The sequence below is a fragment of the Protopterus annectens genome, chromosome 6.part0, assembly GCF_019279795.1.
Source record: "Protopterus annectens isolate FY-2018-M chromosome 6.part0, PAN1.0, whole genome shotgun sequence".
In the NCBI taxonomy this organism is placed as follows: Eukaryota; Metazoa; Chordata; order Ceratodontiformes; family Protopteridae; genus Protopterus; species Protopterus annectens.
Genome location: NC_056737.1, coordinates 1626599209 through 1626615438, shown reverse-complemented (window position 1 = coordinate 1626615438; position 16230 = coordinate 1626599209). Strand labels below are relative to the sequence as shown.

Genomic DNA, 16230 nt, shown 5'->3' with positions numbered 1-16230 from the left:
TTTGTCCTTATAGGTATCATTTTGGGCAAAGGCAGGGTGCTGCTCAGGGCTAGGGTCATACCTGCCTGTGCCACATGATCTGAGAGCTCTTCCATGTCTCTTTTCATGTAGTACAGGGAGGTACGTGTCAAGTCATTCACTCCAACATGGACAATGACAGAGTCATATTTGTACTTGTTGTGGAGTGACTTGAGTGCATTCGTTATGTGGTGGATCCCAGTACCTGACAGGCAGCTGACTGTAATTTTCTCCTTGTTCAGCCTGGTGAGTGGGACATCAGTGTGCCTAACTACAGAGTCACCTATGACTGAAGTGTTAGGTACGTTCTGCTGGGCAGCACACTGGTGTTGTGAGCTATGTGACACTTTGGTTGTGATTTGTGTTTGTTTGCGTTTCAGCTTCGGAGGTTCTTTTTGCTTGGGCAGGTTACAGTTAAGGGTCTTCACATATGTGGATTTAATGTTGCTATGTATGGGTGTTGGTGGTGTGGGTTTAGAAGGGCTATGTGTTGCCTTCAGATCTTACACACCTGTGCAAGACAGGAGCTCTATATAACGACAACAAATATAGTATACAAATAACCACCCAAGACTGACAGGTCCCATCAGATCCATACTGGGAGATGGAAAAAGAATGGTGATGGCAACTGACCTATTGTTACAGTGGACAAATAACTTTCATTTAGTGCATGGAGTATGACACTTATGCTCCAAAACTGAGGCAAGGACAGGCTTGTTAAGCACTTTTCTGACATCAGAAAGGTGCATAACAAGTTTTGTAAGCACCCCTCGCCACTTTTAAGCACTAGCTTCATTTTAGTGCATTAACAGCAGTCAAGACAGAACATTGGGAAGAACCAAAAAAAACTCAAACATTAAACACATTTAGCCTTTCTTTTCTGGTTAAAGTGTTTTTTTAACTTGATTTTTAAACATTTTTTATCAAATTATCACATAAGACAGTCACATATACAATAATAGAAAAGAAAACAATACATGTATTATATTACATATACTTTCTTTATAACATCTCTCATTTAGTCCAACATTACATAAATTGCTTAATTCTTGCCTTCCCTTAAACCTTAAGCCTCTTCCTGAATTAAAGCTTTTTAGCTTCCTGCAGCTGTTCTGTGGTAGCTGTTCCTGTGTGGAAGCAGAAAGTGTGTTAGGGGCTTCAAAGCTGCAAAACACTTGGCTCTCCTACATTTTTTCTCTAATTTTTATAGGGTTCCTATTAGAAAACAGACGCATTCTTTCGAATGTGTCTTGGTCGAACTTAAAAGACTGAAATGGCAAAATATCGAAGTGGCTTTTAAGTGAATTCTTTCCCTGGGAAAGAATTTGCTTGGCCGCTTCGTTACTTTGCATTTTCGGCACTGTAGTGTGGTCTCGAAGTTGGTATATTTAAGTAGGGGGGTGTGGGGGGGGGTGAAGCCATCCACTTAATGTAATGTTTAAAGTGTTTTGTTTTTTATTTTATTTTTTTGGTGGAACAGCAACTTTTTTCCCTTGGAAAAAAAATCGCTGTTCTCACAGTTCGACATTGTAAGCTTTTGTTTACATGGGGTCGATTAATCACTTTTTAAGCATTCAGTGATCTAATATAGACCCTTTTTATAGTATGTGGAAGCAGGTTAAGCTCCATAAACTACACAGAATTATAATCTGGACTTTCTGATCATAACCCTGTTTGTTAAGTCTTCTTGACATGGATGACAAAAAATTCACCTCTCAAACTTCACTCTCATGGTGAATTTCTTGACATGCCTGTCTCAAACACAAAACAAGCTGGCTATGATTGTTAACTTGATCATAATCCTCTATATCTAAGACTTCAGTTCCATCCTGTTTGCGGTCTGAGAAAGTAGTCTGGCAATTATAGAGTCACAGAACAGTGACTGAGGTAGTGAGACAGTTGGCCTGACACCTGAAGACTCTTCTTATTCTTGCAGACAGGAGAGAGAACCACGGAGAGCAATACTTGCTGCATGGCTCATCGGAAACAGAGAGCTTGAAAGGTTGGTAATGGATCCTGGGAAAGTGCTAAACTCCCGATAGAAAAAAAATTGAGGTGAAATATTTATTGACAAACCCCAAAAGTATTAACTCCTACCACACAAAAATCTTTTACCAAAATATGCAGAAAAATAAAGTATAAACAAGATTTTACATAGAATGTTCCCACAAGCATTCCCTTCAGTAAAAATCTCTTCAAAAATAATGACAGTCCATAGAAAATATATATTCTGATACAATCGTTTTTTTTTTACGAGAAAAGGAACAGTTTTTCTTCAGAAAAACAGACTAGTAGAATGTTTTCCCCAGAAGGGCACTTATCTGCCCAGCCTTAGAAGGTTCATTAGTGGACCATATGTTCTATGAAGCCCACAGATGGTGTGCATTTTAGTGGTAAGAAAACTCTGAAGCTTTTTCTGCCTAAGTAATGGTTTTATGTGTCTTTGTTTGAGCCACTCAGCAGTAAGGACACATGAAAAGTGCCCTGACTGAAGATTTGAAAGCTGCCTGGTCGTCATATCTTACGCAGGATATAACCCATACAAATTAGGCTACTGCAACAGTGATCTAATGCTGAACATCCACCTGCTTGGCACACTGCAGCTGAACAGCCTTGTTTGTAGAATCAGGTTAAAAGACCCTGCCATATCTATACAGACCACTTAGCAATGATTTTTCAGTCAGATTTTAGCTGGATGCATTTTCATTGAAGGTATTTCACTGCATAACATTTTTAATTAATTTTTCTGGGAATGAAAAGCTACTTCCACCATGTTTTCCACATGAATATAAATGAGCTCCAATGTAATAACTGGTCTCAAAAGAAAAGAAAAAACATAACCCCAGTTCATGAAAACAGATTTTGTTAGACGAACTTTGTTAAAGAAAAAAAAATCTGTAACTGACAGTTTAGTGAGTTCAATGAAAACATACTAAATCATCAGCAGCCATCATCTAGAACCATTGAGATACATTCAGAAAAACACATACCCTTTGGAATTACCTGCAAGAAACTAATTATGTTCACTTTAGGTACTGGATATATTGGACAAATTACTAGCTGACACATCATTCCTAAAAGGCTTCATACATGTAATTCAAAACGAAGAGAAAGAGATTAATATACAGTGGAAGATACCTGAAACCAGTCAATAGTGCAGCAGTTAACTAGAGCTGGAAATTTCCTTAGGCGCACACGAAATGCATCTCCGATTGGGCTCATGGCCAGGACTACATGGAGTTGACTACGGCAACGGTCAAGAAACATATTGAAAAGAGCCAGTGGGCTGCCATCAGTCTGTTTTGATTTATCTCGCTGACGGTCTATCTGACGCATTCGTTCACAAATTTCCTGTCTCTCATCTAATGCAAAAAGATTTGGTACTTCTCCTGCATTCAGTAAATTATTGATGTCTTCCAGGAAAGACTCCTTTTTAATCTGAGTGTCAGTAAACAGGAAAACTCCTTGCATTTCACCTTCAGTAGATTTTCTAAGAATGTGCTTCAGATCCTCACGCCACTCATTAATGCCATAGGTCTTGGATAATTCTACCTGAAACAGTTCATAATCAGACATATGAGCTGCTAAACGAGTAACAGACTGTCGACCACTACCACCAACTCCAACCAGCAAAGCATGCCCCTGTGGCTGTTTCAGGATGCGAGAAATTCTACAGATATGTTCTATGGCAAACCTAAACAAAACAAGTTTCATTGGCTTTTTGCTGAGATTATTAAACTCTTCCAAGTGTGCTTCAACAACCATCCTTAGTTTGTCAACATCAAATATCTCTCTGTAGTTCTTGTCTTCTCCTTTGGAGTCATGGAAATCACAAAACATTAGACTGCGCAAGTCATCCTCTACCACTTTCCCATCAGCATTGAAGTCTAGATGTTGAAAGAGTTGGTGAAAATCTTCATGCAGGTTGTTTTTCACCACACCTTCAATACATTCCACAAGCCAAGCTCGATCATTATTGTCCACCAATCTGTCATAATATACCCGTAATACCTGTAATAGATAAAGTATGACATTAATATTGTAGGCATATGACATTGCATGGACATTTCAGTTACCAAATGTCACTTCAATAAATACTTTGATATACTTATTACAAAAAAAATTGAATGTATATATATATATATATATATATATATATATATATATATATATATATATACTAATTCTACATGTAGGTTAGCAGTTCCTAAATATGATCTACATCATTGCTGTTGACATTTATGCCACTACATAGGTTGTTCATTTATATTTTATTCCTTCAAAATATTTTGAGATTGTCCCTATAAACAGTAAGGACACACTGTTTTCAAAACTTAAATAAGTAAAAAATAAACTGAATGCACTATGGTTATACTGTAGCAAGCTTTTCATGCTATGATTATCTGCCTTAACATTGTCAAGATTCTGTCCAAAAGTTATGATTTCCTAGTAAAGTAGTTATTCAATGCCAGCATGATATTTCATGAAGCTTCTTAACATTAAATATGCTTTAAGAGTGAGGAAGCTGATACATTAGTATCATGCCTTTCTTTTAATTTCTCAGTAGTGTAAGAACACGGACACCATGAATACATTTCAGAAGCGAGTTCAATTTATTTAAAGTCAGGATGGGAAAAAGCTTATACAGAATCCAGCATATCTTTACATTTCCTTCAATGACCAGAAAGATGGCAGAAAACCGGCACTGTAAATGAATCCCAGTAGTAAGAACAACACATTTAAGATCAGAGTAGAAAATATAGTTAGGTGTAAATGTACTTATAATTATAGGTCTTGTGGGAGAAGGTAATGTGACTAAATCATAACATTTGGGTTATACCTACCTTATTGGTGACATCTCCTATCCAAAATCTGTGAAAGTAGTGCCTTCTTCCTTTCCCCTGAGATAGAAACTGTATACTGGAATGCACTGATGTAGGCATGAGCGTGGCTTCCTAATATAGCCCACAATGCTACAATAATTTTTTTTATGCTGCTCTGAAATACAAATGCTTCTTGTAGCAAACAAAGTAAACCTTGTAAGATATTTAAGTAGGATCCGTGCTAGCACTTATGACAGCCATACAAAATAATCATATGCTATTTTACAGTACTTTGCAAAAATGCTTAAAAAATAATGCTGCCAACTAGACTTATTCCATTATTTCTAAGGAATGAACAGAAAATGCATACAGCATTCTGGCAGCTAAGAAGTTCTTTTGTCCTTAATCAAATGTCAAATCTAAACATACTTGATAAAAAACTAGGTGCTAATGAGTCACAAAAATAAAAATAATAATAATTTCAATATCTATGACTGCCCATAATCTACACATCTAAACCTTGGCCATATTGTTTTATAAACTTTGTAATACCTGCTTCGGGAAGGTTAAGTTAAACATAATTGCCTAGGTATGTTTGCAATGCAATCACATTTAGTCATTAAAATGACTAAATGTGGTTGCATTTAGCAATTAAACTGATAAACATAAAAAACAATAATGGCAAAAGCAGTGACTAATGTTTTTCTTATTAACATTTATGAGTTTCAGGCTAAATTAACACATAGATCCATCATACTCTTTTATTAATTGCAAGTTGTTAGGATCTGCTATAAATAAAGTATTCCTTTTTCCAGCAGTAAATAATCAAGATGCAAAATCTTACCAAAACAAAAAATTCAAACATGTTTTAAAATTCATTACTACTACTATGGAATATTAAACATAACTGCATTCTTTGTCAAACTTCCATAAAATGTGAAAGCGTTATATGAAACACAAAAGTAATTAAATAAAGTGTATTCTTTTTGCAGTGTTATCAAGATAAAGTAAATTGGAAGGACTGGAATTGTGATCCTCAGAAAAGTCAGCCTGGGCGTGTTTACAATGACAATGTGTACTAAGTCTGACATTGCAAAACCCCTGAGTGTTCTTTCTACTCTGAAATAGAGTAAACTCAGAATTAGTATGTCTAAGTAGTAGGTCTGGCATGGGGGAAACCCATATAGCATAGACCTTTGGCTTAGTTTCTAAAATTCTGGGACTTCCAGTAATGGATCTCACACGTTAAATAGGGACCTATCACAAATGGCTCACGCAGTTAGGATATTAAAATACAATTATGCTTATCTAGTTTTCAAATTTCCCATAAAAAGAAGACAGTAATGCATAAAAATGAGTAAAGGACAAATTCCCTTGCACGCCTAACACATAATAAATAAATAATACACTTATTCATTCAGTTTTCCTGCCCATTTAAAGCCAAAATGATACCTAAGCAGGTTATGGTTTGCTTCTCATGGTTTACTATCAAATGTTTGAAATTCAAAAGATCTAACGTTCATTTCAGCGACCCATGTCATCGACACATGAATATTAATTGGTTCATTTAGTCAATAGTTAATGCATGCAAATTACCTGTTGAAAAAATGTCGACAACAGGGCAAGGATATACCCTTGTCAGCACATAGTGCAATCTTGGAATTGTAATATATAAGTAGCAGAGGGTGTGGGGGGGCACAGAGGGGCTTGCCCCCTGCAAAACAATACTGTCAGCGCTGCAGGTGTTTTTCGACTATTTAAACTTTGATATTTTTTTCAGTATTTATGACGTTCACAGAAATGACTATCGATGTTGTAACTGTCGACCATATGACTTGCAGTCTTTTGATAGTAAACCATTTCTCGTTTACTTCTGTTTTAAGTGCAGCAGCTTATTATGCTTCTGTTTAAATCACTTAGGGAAAAGTGGTCATGGTACAGCTCTTCTACATCAATGTTTTCAACAGGATGGGTAATTTCTGTGGAAAGATGAAACCACTAGAAAGTTTTCCTCTTGTTGCTATTCTGTGAACTTCCATTTTACCTTCAAAGACCTTATGAGCTTTGAGGAAGAATGATCAAACTAAGACTTTCCTGTAACTGGAGTGGCAAGGATTTGAGTTTATGTCCTCTTGCAGACTTTCTGATGAAAACAAGATACATCTGCTTAGAACGAATCCAGTCCTGGCAACCCTGGTAACACCATCAACTGCATCATAATTATGCTGTAAAGCCAGAAGACCTAGAGGTTCGCCATTCTTTTTATTACAGAAAACAAATCTTTCTTCTGTTTACAGCTCATCACAATTTTCCACGTTAGTTTCTGTGTTTAAGAAAAAAAAAAAAGACTGCTATTAGGATAACATACGAGATAAATAATAAGTTCTCATTGCCAAAGTACTTCAGGTATAAATTTTCTTTTCATATATATCCAACAACTTTGCTCCCTTGGTAAACAGCAAAGTATCAGGAGGGAGTGAAGATCCATTTGAAAACTCAAAAGATGGTAGGGCTACCATTGTAGCGGAATCCAGTTTTAGACAGAAGTAAAGACAAGGATTATCGTTATTAAGATTATACAACAAATAATCTGATGTAGGAGCTAGTATCTGAGAGAATAAGATTCTAGAAAGTCTCCAAAGGCTTGCCACTTCACAGCAGCATATAATCCACTGTACTTTTTAAGGAATAATTTTATTGCTGCTTATGTATTTATTAGGCTGTTTGATATACGTTTGAAATGTGTGTCGGTTTTTATTGTAGAGGTGTGCAGTCACAAGTACCTGAATAAAAGCATTCTTATTTCATAAGTAATGGAAAGTTTTGAAAAAAGGTACAACTACCCCTCATGGATTCTGGGACTTCTACCATCTGTTAACTAATACCTAAAAGAGGCAAATGTATAGCACCTATGACGTTTATAGTCTTATTAAAATGAATACTCTGAGGAGGGGGCCAAGATCACTACAAAAAAGTCTTTATGATCAGAAATTAAATGGAGCACTCATATATATATATATATATATCTTTCTCTCCTCTTTCACTTTCTTAATCCAAAGTCTTCACAGGTAGTACAGTAGGTACAGAGTAGTCATCTTTGAAATTTGACCTGTACTGGTCACTGAAGGAAACTAACATTTGTCCAGTGTCCTTTGCAGATAAGGGTACAGCAATCTCTTTCCAAGTTTTTTGTAACTAGTTCTAGGCAAGATGGAGACTTAAGGTACAGCCAGATTAAAAAAAAGTCACTGCTAGTGGTAAGCCATGACATGGGCTGCTACTACTGGTGGTGGCACTTTCTGATTCAGAGACAGTACTGCCAAAGTGATCCTACATGGTTTGTAGTATAATTAAGTGGGCAGTCTCTATGGTCGAGCTATATGCTAATGACAGAATCCAGGGGAGTAAATTATGCTAATTAGCCATGTGCTGTCCCCTGGAAGTACCTGCAGTAAGACATTTATGTAGCCAAGTGATTCACAAAATAGCTCAGCTGTGTAAGTTAACTCAGCCAAAGGTTTGTGTTCACCCATTACAGTACAGAGTAAATCATCCGAATGTCGATTATCCAAAACTTCAATTCTCTGAATGTATCCTTCCAAAGTTTGTGGTTTAGCAGACAGGTAGCAGTGTGTGTGTGTGTGTGTGTGTGTGTGTGTGTGTGTGTGTGTGTATGTGTGTGGTTGAATGTGTCAGGGTATTCAGAAGGTTGAGTGGCCTAAGGTGAGTGTGTGTGACTGTGTATCTGCCTGGGTGGTAGTAGTAATGGAGTTTGTTAGGGGTTAGGTAGGGTAGTTATGTGTGAGCATGTGTATGTATGCGTGTGTGTTTGTGTACGTGTTATCAGTGAATGGATTAATATATGTACGTGAGTTGGATCAGGTGCATGTGAGTATATGTATGCACGAATATGTGTGTGTGCCCGCTCACGTGCGTGCACATGGGGAGCAGTCATACCTCTAAATTCCTTTAGAATAGCAAGCAAATCCTGCAATACTGGGAGCACACTAAACACCAGGGATACTCTAATTCTTAGTTTAAAACGAAAACAGTTATGCAGTGTGAAACACATATGAATGAAGAACACTAGATACCAGGGATGTTCATTTCCAACCACCCTAAGGTCACTTAAAAAGTAAATTGAACAACAGTTTTTCCATACAAAAGATGTATGAGCAGGGGGAGCACTAGACTCTTGGGATGCTCTTTACCTACTACCCTAACGTCACTTGAAAAGTTAATGGAGCAACAGTTTTTCTGCATGAAAGACATATGAGCAGGTGGTGGGTGATACAAGACACCAAGGATGTTCTTTAACTATAACCCAAAGTCACTTTAAAGTTAAATGACCAACAGCCTGGGAGGAGATGGTTTTGTAGCATGACTGATGTATGGACAGGGGATAATACTAGACACCAAGGATCTAAATTATTTCCTTAAGGCATGAAAAGAACAGGGGAAAAGCTTTGAACCCTGTACTCTCAGCACACAGAGCAGCTCATTAGCAAAGCTTTACTCCTCTGCACTGTCACTAAACACCTTTAGCCCTCACTAGTAAGCACCTGAAATCACAGATTTGCACTTTCTGACCATCTCTGTAGCCATGAAATGGGCGCGCTGACACAAATGTGACAATTGTCTTATATTAACAGATGGCCTTCTACTAGTTAAACAAGCTGACACAGTGAGTGAGAGATGTAGTAATATAAAGGTACTGGAGGCAAAGCTCTCAAAGCCACAACAAATAACATGCAGGTTGTCAGTACTACACAACACCACAATAAACCAATCACACACAGCCCAGACCAAACACATATGCTTACATATGCTGTGGCTCCTAAAAGTAATCTACCTAAACCACAAAGGCCTCCTAAATATAACCTAAGAATCAAGCACCCACAGCAACCTCATAAGCAGACAACATAGACAGCACCCACCAGGAAACACATCTAAGAGTCACACTAACTTGGTTTAAAAGTTATTAAGATAAACCTCCACACAATTCAATATCCTAGTCATAAGTGACGCCATAGTAAGACACACCAATGCAGCACAAACTAGGTTGTATAAGAAAAGGATCATGATCAGTCGCCTATCAAGTGCCAGGATTCACAATATCATGCAATCATTCAAGCCCCTGCACCACAAGTACACATTTGACACAGTCACAGTACATGTGGATGTAAATTACTTGAGACATACCTCCCTGGACTATATGAAGAGAGACATAATGGAGCTCACAGAATGTGTGCCTGAGGCACGTATGAACCTAACCTAGAATTCTATCATTACCAAAAATTATGCCACAATATGAACAATAGATTATTAATTTCAACAATGACTTAGCTTCTGGTCATTCTAAGGAAGTACTCTCTCTCTCTCTCTCTCTCTCTCCTTATATACAGACATATGACCTGGGAAGACATGGTACACAATTCTAACTGCTCTGCCAAGGATGGCTTTGCTCCTATCCTCCTAAGGCTTTCATATATTGGCTAAAAACTTGTCTACCCCATTTTTAGGCAACATCAGTCTTCCAGCGCTTTTAATATAACAAAAAATAATCTGGATAACAAAGATATTGCTGCTCAGTGCTAGGAGCATTAACAAAAATCTTCACACACACCCTCCAACAAGCACTCCTTAACTTGGAAAATATTTATATACACATCATCACAGAGACCTAGGTCAAAACCAATGAGAGCATTCCATCAGTTTAGGGCTATAATGCTTACCATATGTTCAGGCCCACCTCATTAGATGAAGGCACTAAAGGTGGGGTGTAATCCATATTCTTAAAAACACATTTTACCGCCAGACAAGAGAAACTGGAACACCTCCCTGTCCAACTTTATATTAACAAAACCCCTTATCATATCATAGCTAAATATAGGACGACTCTTCATGGCCCCTTTAACCCACACCTCCTACCTAACCAGTACGGAGTCCCTATGCATAAAAGCCAAAAATCATTTTCCTAAGACACTTCAACTACCCCTCCATTAACTGAAAGACTTATACATCCTCAAATATGAATTCACAGAAATTTCTAGGCTTCTTCAGTACAAACTATCTGGGCTAGTTAGTCTGCAACCCAACCAGGGGAGATAAAATTCTGGACTTGATCCTTACCAATATGGGGCAGCTTTGCTCCCCACCAATTGTAACTTCTTCCCTGGTCAAACTGAACCATGAATCAGTCACATAAACCTTAGGACTGAAGTCAGAAGCATCTGCCAATATCTCAGTATTCAGAGACCATGCCAAGGCTAATCTAATAAAACTGAGTGATGACCTGGTTAAATTTAAAATCCCCGTCCATCATGATGACCCCATTGCTTATGCAGAATTCTTTACTGACAAACTCTATCACAAGTAAATAGTTACACAGATGCAATTGTCCAACCCCCCCAGAAGTAAATACAACAATAATTAAAAAAATAAGCACCTATTGTGCAATCCTAATATAAACAGGCTCTATAAGAAAATAATAAGTGCATGCAAAAATAAAATTTTCTCCTAAGATGCCAATAACACTCTCGCTAAACTTAACAAGGAACTCTGGACCCTAATCAAATCAAAAACAGATATGAGATAACTGGCACAATGTGTATGAAATATGTAGTTTACCCTAAGTCATGGGAAGAATAGGGTAAAAGCTTTGAACCTTGTAGCCTCAGCAGACTAAGCAGCTCATTAGCAAAGCTTTAGTCCTCTGCAACATCACTAACTAGACAGTGAAACTGGGCAAATATCACCATCAACCCATATTAGTGAGCACCTGGAAGCAAAGGATAACCACATAACATTCTATAACTATTTCAGAAATCACAGAAACAATGCCCTGCACTGCAGAGAGCTAATCGTAAAGGATATCACATTCTCAGACCCAGGGGGCATGATCACTATACTGACAGACAAATTTAGTTCAAACTTCACCCCCTTCCACTGCTATGTTTCGAGAATATGCACCTGCATCTACAACCCCCAACCCAAAATATCCCAATATTGTCTTTAAGATACTATCCAAAGCCAAGAACAGTACTTCTATGGGGTCAGATAATATACTGGGCTGCTACTGGTTAGCCTAATTCATGTCTTGTCAGACCCCATTACAAAGATATTCAATATCAGCTTTCAAACAGGTTTCAAGCTGGATGACTGGAGGATAGAAACAATCATTCCCCTGATCAAAGGTGCTGCATCAGTGGACCTGGGTAATTACAGACCCATAAGCCTGATCAGTCTCATCTGTAAGTTTACAAACAGGATTATTATGGAATTAATAAATAAGAACATAGGTAACCTACAAATTCGCGACCTAAGCTTATATTATAGTGTGAAGCTGTGCAAACTGATTTGCCTGAATATGAGTGTAATCTCAGCAGAGGTCTCCAGCAAGTGGGACGCAGCTAAAGGCTCATGGACAACATAAAAAGAAACAAGCACAATCATAGACAATATCAGAATAATACAACCAGTAATCCCATGCCTCTGACATAACATATTTGATATAGACTGAGTGATTAGAAATGATTCTGCACAAACACATTTGTACAACTATTATATGTTCACACTCTATGAGGGTAATCATGCACACTGTCCTGGTACTGTAACATCTGCTGGAGGTGTTAGAAGGGACACAGCTATACCTGTGAAATTAAGATCAATACAGGCTAGTTGACTGGTGTGCATGGCATAAATATATGGCACAATCCACAAGGTCACAAATGTAACCCATCGCATTAATGCTGTCAAACACCTATGTATGTACTGTGTGCATCACCAGAACAGGTAGCACACACACAACTGGTGTAACAACTTGATGGGAGTCCTACACTATCAGACAGTAATGTTTATGCCACAAAAAGAATACCCAAGTATGGCCAATAAGATGTACGACAGCTCAATGTGACAAAGGTGGTACTTCAGTTACACATCACTGGAAGATGTGTATGGAGGTATATGAAGAAGGGTGCATTGTATGGAGGTATTTTGGCCTCTGATGTAGATGTCCTTCACATACTCAGTAGTTCTGTTATATGCAAGGGAGTGGTCAGCACGTTGACCATATTTGCTGGTGGATGTTCCACTTGCCATCTACCTGGGACACAGACCACGTGCCTATTGGTCCGATTATAGGGTGTGATGTCTACATTATACTTGGGTTGTGTGTTGGTTTTCCTGATGTAACAAATCCCCCTATGTTTTCTTGTCATTGCAGGTGTTGTCCAGGCTGTGGCAGCAATCTTAGGTGTGTGTTGATACTGTCTGTATTATACTAATATCACAGTTGGAGTCAAAGACTTCCGACAGTCTGTAGTCCTTCAGGCAGCTGTTTGGCCCCAGAATGTGTATGTCATCTGTGATATCCATCACTTAAATAATGGACAGAAAAGGGCCTAGCAGACAGTCCTGATGTATAGACCTGATACTGAACCTGAGATACAGGTAATTTCCCACATGTCAACATATTTAGATGCCATGTATGTGATACACTGATGTACCGACTTTGTGATATAGGTGTATATGATCACATCTGAAAGTGCTGAGTGAATACCTCAGCGGGGATTTGTGTTAAATGCCTTGGGCTTGTCAAGTTCAAAAGGCTGATACTGTTGTCATCATGCATACTCTCGATGATCTCTGTGATCTGTGATGTTGTCACAGCCTACTGATTCTGTGTGATAGATCTGAATGAAGGCAAGACAGTACATACTGGATATCTTCAACTGGTCTAGGGTTTGAACATTATCCCCCATGCAGGGATCATTGAGAAACTCTCCCAGCTGGGATTAAACCTCATGTCACCAGATGCGTAACCAACTGGCTTACTGACAGAACACATACTGTGAAATTTGGTGAATCAACATGAATCGGTAGAAATGTAACCAATGGTGTATCCCAGGGATATGTGCTTGGCCCTTTACTGTTTGGAATCTATTTCTCAACAGTTCAGGCTAAAGTATACAACCTTTGGCTTACTACGTTTGCCAATTCTTGCATACTGTGTGCAATTATCGAGTCCACCTATGATGATAACATACTACAGGAGGGGCTGACACAGACAAATGATTGGTGACAAAGCCACATGGTCTATAAATAAATGCAAAAATGTGTCTTTATGTTGGCCTTCTACAAAGTGTAATTCCATGCTAATTACTGCATTATCCCAGTCAAAAAGAAGAGGGCCAGCACAACGTGGTTAAGAGGCAAGAATTTAATCCATAAAATGGCAATAAAACAGACCGGTTTCGGCAGTAATAACAAAGCCTTCCTCAGTGTAAAGAAAATTTCACAAAAAGCCATATTTATTACATAATGAAGAAAGCAACTCTAGTTGATTGGCTGGTCATAATTGCTCATTGAGTCCTGGTGGTAACAAGCCACCTAACCGAATAATCCATCTTTTTTTTCTTTCTGATTTATTATAGTATGCCAGCCAGTTTTATTTCCTTTATCACCCTGTATAATATCAATAACTGTAAATTGCAGTTGGATGTGTTAATACATGTTTATAAAGAGCATTACTCACTATTTTGTGTTTGATGTCACTCAAGTGTTCACCTATGCGATATTTGACAGGTCTGGACGTCTGACCAACATAAAAAGCCAGACACGAGCAGGTGGTTAAATAGATTACCCATTCACTGGAATAATTTGCAAAAAATCTGATGTCAAAAACCCTGCCAATGTTCCGGCTAGTGAACTGTTTGGTTTTATCTATTCTGGCACAATGAACACAATGTCCACATGGGAAACAGACAACTAGAAACCCCCTGTTAAACTGGACTGATGTAGTATTGTGGAGTTGGCTGTCCCATGTTTGTAATGGTTGAAATGGGACCCTAATGTTTTGCCCCTTCTATATCCAAAGACATCTTTCTGGGAGCTTATTGGCCAGTCTGTCATCCGACATAAGAATGTTCCAATTTCGCTGAATTACTTGAGAAAGCATATGGGTGTTCCGTCCATATCTTATCAACCTGATCGGTGGCGAATCCTGGGTGGTCTTGTCCTTATATGCCAGGAGTTCATTCCTATCTAATGATGAAACCTCCCAACAGACCATGGTGACTGTACCTGGCTTGTACCCCCAGGTTTTGAATCTTTGTATCATATCCTGCTTAAAGTGTTCATATTTACTGGGATCAAAACAAATGCGCTTGATTCTGAGGAATTGTGACTTTGGGATATTACGTATAATATCGGGTGGATGATGACTAGAGGCATGTAACAATGAATTATATTGAAGATATTTACGGAATACTTGGGTATCCAAGGTGTCATCCGTGTTCCTTGTTACCAGAACATCTAGAAATGTAATTTGATTCAAATCATGATTACACGTAAACTGAATACCCAATTTATTACTGTTAACGTAGTCCATAAACTCCTGTAGATAAGCAACATCAGCTTTCCAAACTAACCAACAGTCAAGATAATGACACCAAATATCCATTTCAGTCAGATATAAATTATGGAGTGGATCATAGATAAGTTGTTCCTCTATGTATGCCATAAATAAATCGGCATTAATAGGGGCAAAAGATGCCCCCATAGCCATCCCCATGTCTGCCAGAAACAATTGTCTTTATAATAAAAGACATTTTTGGTTAGTACATGTTCTGTTCACCAAATAAGAAAAGTGTTAAATCCCGGTGGGTACAATTTGGAAATGGTCAACCAATGTTCAATGGCTCTAACATATTTAAGTAATGGGCAAAAGTACTGTTAGATATACTGATAATGGTTCTGTAAGGGACCCCCGACAGGATACAATGGGTCTTCCAGTGGGATGAGAAATGGATTTGTGAATTTTGGGTAATAAATAAAGATAACCGTCTCTGAGGATCAGATACCATTAAATGTTTAGAGGTGGTTTCAGATATAATCTTTTCTTCCACTGCCAAGTTAATGAAAGTATCAGTCTGTTGTTTAAAAGTACTCATAGGATCCAGGGGCATGGGCATATAATATTGTCTATTGTTCAATTGTCTAAGAGCTTTGATATCACATTTCTCCCAATCCATTACAACAGAAGCACCCCCTTTATTGGCTGGCAGAATGACAATATTCTTGTTAGACTTCAGTTCCTGTACAACTAGTTGTTGATTCTTTGAGAGATTATGTGGTTTGGGTACCATGTCCCAGTAATGTAAATGTAGATCTTTGAGTACTTAATTCATAAAGGAATGAACTACTGGCTGCATTGGGGGCATAAAACTGGATTTATGAAAGTGGAAAGTTTGTCAGCTGAAACATTATCATGCTGTTCAAAAAATAACTTTAAATTTAAAGTACGACAAAATGCATTAACATCAGCAGCAAAGACATCTTCAGCCACAAAAAATGCAGGGACAAATTGAGACCTTTATTCAACAAATCC

The 16230-nt window shown here is 38.0% G+C and overlaps 1 protein-coding gene across 1 annotated transcript in view; it reads right to left on the bottom strand.

Moving 5' to 3' along the window:
• Window positions 1-16230, bottom strand: part of DNAH7 (dynein axonemal heavy chain 7) — a 4771155-nt gene that overhangs the window by 1766518 nt on the left and 2988407 nt on the right. The window contains exon 37 of the mRNA XM_044073696.1: window positions 3157-4029. Within this exon, the coding sequence (XP_043929631.1) occupies window positions 3157-4029 (873 nt within the window). The remainder of the gene's footprint in view (window positions 1-3156; window positions 4030-16230) is intronic.